Source organism: Mustela nigripes, chromosome 4 (assembly GCF_022355385.1).
Source record: "Mustela nigripes isolate SB6536 chromosome 4, MUSNIG.SB6536, whole genome shotgun sequence".
NCBI lineage: Eukaryota > Metazoa > Chordata > Mammalia > Carnivora > Mustelidae > Mustela > Mustela nigripes.
In genome coordinates this window covers 164,952,357-164,958,155 of record NC_081560.1, presented here as the reverse complement: position 1 = coordinate 164,958,155, position 5,799 = coordinate 164,952,357, and the positions used below count along the sequence as shown (strand labels likewise).

The 5,799-nt window shown below is 64.5% G+C and overlaps 1 protein-coding gene across 1 annotated transcript; it reads left to right on the top strand.

The window, feature by feature from the left end:
* The first annotated feature begins 1,334 nt into the window (after positions 1-1,334).
* LBX1 (ladybird homeobox 1) lies at positions 1,335-4,043 on the top strand. The gene is made up of 2 exons (XM_059395917.1): positions 1,335-1,708; positions 2,414-4,043. The coding sequence occupies exons 1-2, from the start codon at positions 1,384-1,386 to the stop codon at positions 2,932-2,934; spliced, it is 846 nt and encodes a 281-aa protein (XP_059251900.1). The 5' UTR covers positions 1,335-1,383; the 3' UTR covers positions 2,935-4,043.
* Positions 4,044-5,799: the final 1,756 nt, after the last annotated feature.

Genomic DNA, 5,799 nt, shown 5'->3' with positions numbered 1-5,799 from the left:
CCGGCCGGGAGAACCGTGGCCCGAGGAGTGTGCAAGACTGCCGGAAGAGGTAAGGTTGTCGCATCGGGCTCAGGCCGGGGAAGAGGTGCCTGGAGCCACCAATAACTCCTCCTCCGTCTCTCGGCTGGGGAAGACTGAGTCCTCTGGCTGACCCCCTCCCCCAACCCCTGGGGTCCTCCACCCCGGTCCGGTGTCGCCTCACCCAGGGCTGCAGCACCCGCGCGGACCTCCCGCGGGCCAGCCTGGAAGCTGCAGATTCCCTCTTCCCAGGCGCATGGACCAAGGCCGGGGGTGACCGACAGTGGTAGGGACGCTGGGTCCTTGATCTCAGCTCAGCAAAGTCTGCACTGGTCAGCGACGCGGCCCACCCAGACTCCTGGTCTTACCTGGCCCGCGCGGCGGCCGCGTCCCTCTCCGGCTGGGCTCACGCCGCCCTTCTCGGGCGCCAAATCCCGGGTCGGAGAGCCTGAGACCTCCGGGCCAGCGCTACCAGCGCAGCCAGGCCGGCGGGAGGCGGGTGCGCCGGGAGCGAGGCTCGCAGTTTGGGGTGGGGGCGGCGGCTTTTGAGTCGCCCGAGGTTCGGGTGCAATAAAGGCGCCGCTAATGTAATTTACAAACAGCTCGGGCCGAGCGCGGCGCAGCGCCCGGACTGACAGGCGCATTAGGCAGGCTAATTCCAGCCGGCTCCTCCTACCCCCGGCCCGCTAATTAATGAGCTTCCCAACTTAGAGCCGCCTGCATTGGACAGACAGAGAGTGAAAGAGAGGGCGAGAGAGAGGGAGAGAAGGAGAGAGACGGGGGGAGCAGAGAAGAGAAGAGAGAGGGAGGGAAAGAGAGAACAGGAGGAGAGAGAACAGAGAGAAAGAAGAGAGGAGAAAGGGAGAAAGGAGAAATAGAGAAGTGCCGTTGCAGATAATTGATTACTCCTCGATCAAGGCTAACTTGTTAGCAATAGTCAATTGCCCCATCTCTCCGCCTCCCCTCGCAGTACGGGATCGGCGCCCTCGCCTCGGCTTTTCCAACTGTCGCCGCCAGGACCCGGGGCCAGGAGCCGCCGCGGAGCCACCTGACACCTTTAAATAGCACCGGGGCTGGCGAAACTGGAGCCCCGCGCGGCGCGCCCCGGCTCCAGCCCCGGATTGCTGGAAGCCCCGGCGGCGGCCGCGGCGCCCGCGTCAGCGCCCTCCTCCCGGGGCCCCGTGCGGCTCTGCTCGCCTCTGCCGCTGCGCTAACCGGCCCCACGCCCGGCCCCGCGCCTGGCCCGGCGCGGCCTCCTTCCCACCCGCCGCTGCCGCCCACCCGCGCCGCCCGGCGCCCGAGCTGCCCGCGGGCTGGGTCCCCGCGGCCCGAGCCGCCCCGGCCGGGCCCCCAAAAGAGGCCGAGATGACTTCCAAGGAGGATGGCAAGGCGGCGCCGGGGGAAGAGCGGCGGCGCAGCCCGCTGGATCACCTGCCGCCTCCTGCCAACTCCAACAAGCCGCTGACTCCGTTCAGCATTGAGGACATCCTCAACAAGCCGTCTGTGCGGAGAAGTTACTCGCTGTGCGGGGCGGCGCACCTGCTGGCGGCCGCGGACAAGCACGCGCCGGGCGGCTTGCCCCTGGCGGGCCGCGCGCTGCTCTCGCAGACCTCGCCGCTGTGCGCACTGGAGGAGCTCGCCAGCAAGACCTTTAAGGGGCTGGAGGTCAGCGTCCTGCAGGCAGCCGAAGGTAGGCGCCGCCGCTGGGTTCCCCTGCGCCCAGCACCCCACGCCCAGCTCCCTGTGCCCCACTCTTTGTGCCCTGTGCCTCTTGCCGCCTCCTCCCGCGCCTGCCGTCAGGGCCCTCCAGCCCAAGCCGCTGCCGCTGGGAGTGGAAATGAGTGGGACAGGACCCAAAACCTATTTTCTAGGGACCTCTGGATAGGCCAGAGTCCAGTGACCCAGGAGGGGTGGCGGGAACCCAAGACCTTTCCGCAATTTGCCTGCTCTGCTTGGCTCCCTCCGGTTCCCAGTGGCCTGGGCGCTCCTCGCCCTGTTGCTGGGTTGGAGAACGGAGAGCCTTTCAACTAGGAGGACTTTTTGGGTTCGGGGAGAGTGGGGGTGATTGGGAAGAAGCATAGAACCAACATTTACCCGGCAGTCAGGGCGTCCCTGTCTGGCTCCGTTGTGCTCTAGCGACCTCCGGTCTTTCAAATCAACTCTTAGGTGGGGAGCAGAGACAAACAATTTCTCCTAGAGACTTCCCGTAGACAGTGTCTGGGGAAAGGAGGTTTGCCTTAAGCGAGTCTTGCCCTAGTCCGGGAGGGAGGCCGAATCAGATCCGAGAAGGGAACTGCAGCAGACCTCAGGCAGGACGGGCCTGGGTGGGGTGAACTAGAGCCGGGGTGTGGTCTCCTCTCCCCTGGCGCAAGCCTATCCTATGGTTTCCTCGCAGGCCGAGACGGGATGACCATCTTCGGGCAGCGGCAGACACCCAAGAAGCGGCGAAAGTCGCGAACAGCCTTCACCAACCACCAGATCTACGAGTTGGAGAAGCGCTTCCTCTACCAGAAGTACCTGTCACCAGCCGATCGCGATCAAATCGCGCAGCAGCTGGGCCTCACCAACGCTCAGGTCATCACCTGGTTTCAGAATCGACGCGCCAAGCTCAAGCGGGACCTAGAGGAGATGAAGGCCGACGTGGAGTCCGCCAAGAAACTGGGCCCCAGCGGGCAGATGGACATCGTGACGCTGGCGGAACTGGAGCAGAACTCGGAGGCCGCGGGCGGCGGTGGCGGTGGCTGCGGCAGGGCCAAGTCGAGGCCTGGCTCTCCGGCGCTCCCTCCAGGCGCCCCGCAGGCCCCGGGCGCCGGGCCCCTGCAGCTCTCTCCTGCCTCCCCGCTCACGGACCAGCCGGCCAGCAGCCAGGACTGCTCAGAGGACGAGGAAGACGAAGAGATCGACGTGGACGATTGAGCGGCTCCCGGGATCTTCCGCCGGGCCGGGCCCCTAAGCGCCAGTACGCCCGCCGCTTCCCGGACAGCCGGACAGCCGAGGGGAGCTGGGACCTCCTCTGCAACTCCCGCCTTCTCCCCCCAGTCCCCGGCCCGGACTCAGCTCCCGGCAGCCGCCTCCTCCCTCTCGAAGCAATAAACCCGGGCTGGCCGGCGGGGCCGGCCGCCGCGTGCGGCCTCCGCAGCCCCGGGAGCCCTCGCCGTGCAATTCTGTATGGCTCCTGTATAAATATTTAAACTTATATAGCGGATTCTTCCGACCTCGGCCTGACTTTTTTCTTTCTTTCTTTTAGTTTTTTAAATCTCGGAGATTTCCATGTTTTCCAAGCTCTCGGGCTGCTGGGTTTGCTGAGGGCGAGGCACTATCGAGGGTAACGAACCCTGAATCCCACGGTCTGGAGGAGGGGCCCACCCCGACTGTTTTGATTTTTCTCTGCATGTGGCGAATGCACTGGCCCTCTTCCTCCTCGCCTCCCTAGGCCTACTGCAGTTGACTTCTTTTATTTCCTTCGGCCCTTTTCCCCCCGGCGTGGGAAGGGGCTGAGGAGGACAGCCGGGGCCTGACTTGCAAGTTTCAAATCGATCTTTTCTCCCCCCTACCCTCCAGTCCGCAGAAGTCTGTTTTCGATGCCATTTCTGCCTCCCGATCCCCACTAACGCTATTTTTAAGATTCCTCCTGACCCTCTCTCGGTTTCCTTGGATTGACTGCTGGGGTCCGGGTCTTCAGGACAAAGCAGGGAGAAATCCAACCAATCAACCAACTAAAACGGAACCCAAAGCCCTAGAATTATTTTTTACTCTTTTTAGAATTTTTTTGCATGTGACAGAGCCTGAGAGGAGGCCACCCGAAGCCCTCGCCCCACCTCCTCCACAGCTCTGGGTCTGACTGCAGTCTCCAACGCCCTGCTCCTGGCTCCACTTGCCCAGACAAGGGGTGACTCGATGAGGGTGGGTCCCGCGTGCCCCTTCCCTGCTCCTGCCCTGCCCTCTCCGCCCAGGACTGTACCCAAGGCCTCTTTCTCCGATAAATAAAGTCTTTGCCATTTTACTAGAACCGGCGGTGACCGTGTCTGAATGAGTGGGCCCTATTCAGGGAAGCCGTGGCAGGCTCAGTGTCTCGCCGCTGCTCGCTTCCGGCTGCCCTGGCCTTGGGAGATTTGGAGGAGTTTCCGGGCAGGGGCGAGGATAAGGGGTGCGGGGGAAAAGCGGGAGGAGAGGGTGCTTCCGGCTCGGAAACTCGGCAGCTACCAAATTGGGGATGGGGGCGAGAGCAGCGGTCTTCGCCAGGTCGGGGTAAAAAGTGCGGCGTGTGCATTGCTGGGAGAAAGAGTGCATACATTGGGGGCGTCGTGAATGGGAAGTTAATTTGGGGGAAAACGGTGGGTAGGTGGGAGGACTAGCCCTGCTTTCCGTGCATCCCACGCCCACTCCAGGGCATTCTTCCCGCGTTCTGCGGGCCGCGGGCTAAGCGTCCTGTGTATCTCAGGTATAGCTCAGTGGGCAGCAGGGTGCAGCCCGAGGGCTCCCAAGTTTTGGTTCCGCCGGAGGGCCTTGCCCTTGGCGGGGGTGTGGGGGAAATGAGGCCGGCGGCACCAAGGGCAAGCTGAATCGCGCACACTCGCACAGGGAGGTGGTGAGCCTGAAGCTCTGACAGTTGGGGTGAATTTCTGGCAACCTTCAAAAATTCTGGGCCCTGCAAACTCAGCTGGGGGCACAGACGTCAATCCCCCAGGACTCTCTGGGATCCCAGCGCCCCCAGGGCGGCTGGGGCAGGGACGCAGGCAGCTTTCACTTTTCCGGACAGAGCGGGTTTCTCTCTGGGCTTTTGTTGTCGCTGGGCTGGCGAGTGGCCGCTGTCACCAAAGAAGGGTCCCGCCTCCGGGCCGCTAGGCTCTCTTTCTCCGCAAAATTGATGTGAGAAATGCGCATCTGGTCTCGGGCAGGCGATGGGGCCCCGGGGCCTGAGTCGGGAGCGTGCGTGTCCAGGAGGAAACTAAGAGACAGAAACAGAAAAAGGAGCACAGAAAGACACTCCAAAAGCAGAGCAAGAAAGCAGGAGCCTCGGAGACAGGGGCAGCGGCGGGGGGCCGGGTCGGGAGGAGAAAGAGAAAAAGCTTCGCATGGGCAGAGACTGAGAGATTGAGACGGAGAAGAAGGGAATGGGAAGGGAATGGGAAAGGGGGAGAAGAGAGAGGAGAGAACGAAAGGAGGAGAGGCGGCGGGGCAGCCAGGCGGGCGTGCGGCCGGTTCCTCCCGGGCGACATAAATCGCCCTCTCTCAGGATGGATGGGTCTGTAATTCGGAGCGCGGACCATGAAGGCCGGGACGAATGGACCCGGGCGGCCGCTGACAGGCGACAATAGCCGGGCCCAGCCCCCCGCGGCTCCGGGTGCGGGCGCGGCCGCGGCCCTCCGCAGCCCAGAGCGCGCCGGCGCTGGCGACCATATGGTTTTTGAATTTTCTTCACAATTTGTAGACAATTTGATGGATTAGGTCCCCGCGCGCGCCTCCCCGGCACAAAGGCGGCGCGGGGACCGCGGCGCGGCGGTCACCCGGGCATCTGCGCCCGCCGTGCGCACCCCCGCCCCCGCCCGGCCCCCGCCCGGCCCCCGCCCTGCGCCCGGAGCCCGGGGCCGCCCGCCCAACACGCCCATGAATCCCAATGAAGCGGCCCTGGCACCTTCGGCCGCTCGCTGCTTCGCGGCCCCAGGCCGGGCCCTGCTGGGTCCCTCCGGGCTGGGGGCGGCGGCCCCGGGGCTGAGCCCACCCGAGCTGCGGCGCCCGCGGGGCGCGCAGCTAAGCAGGCGCATCGGGGCTGAGGAGAAA

What these genes read in the sequence shown, in the direction of transcription:
- LBX1 (XM_059395917.1), top strand. Translation starts at nt 1,384, where the DNA reads ATGACTTCCAAGGAGGATGGCAAGGCGGCGCCGGGGGAAGAGCGGCGG. An exon ending in CGTCCTGCAGGCAGCCGAAG is followed by an intron (nt 1,709 to 2,413) that starts GTAGGCGCCGCC and finishes GTTTCCTCGCAG; the next exon opens with GCCGAGACGGGATGACCATC.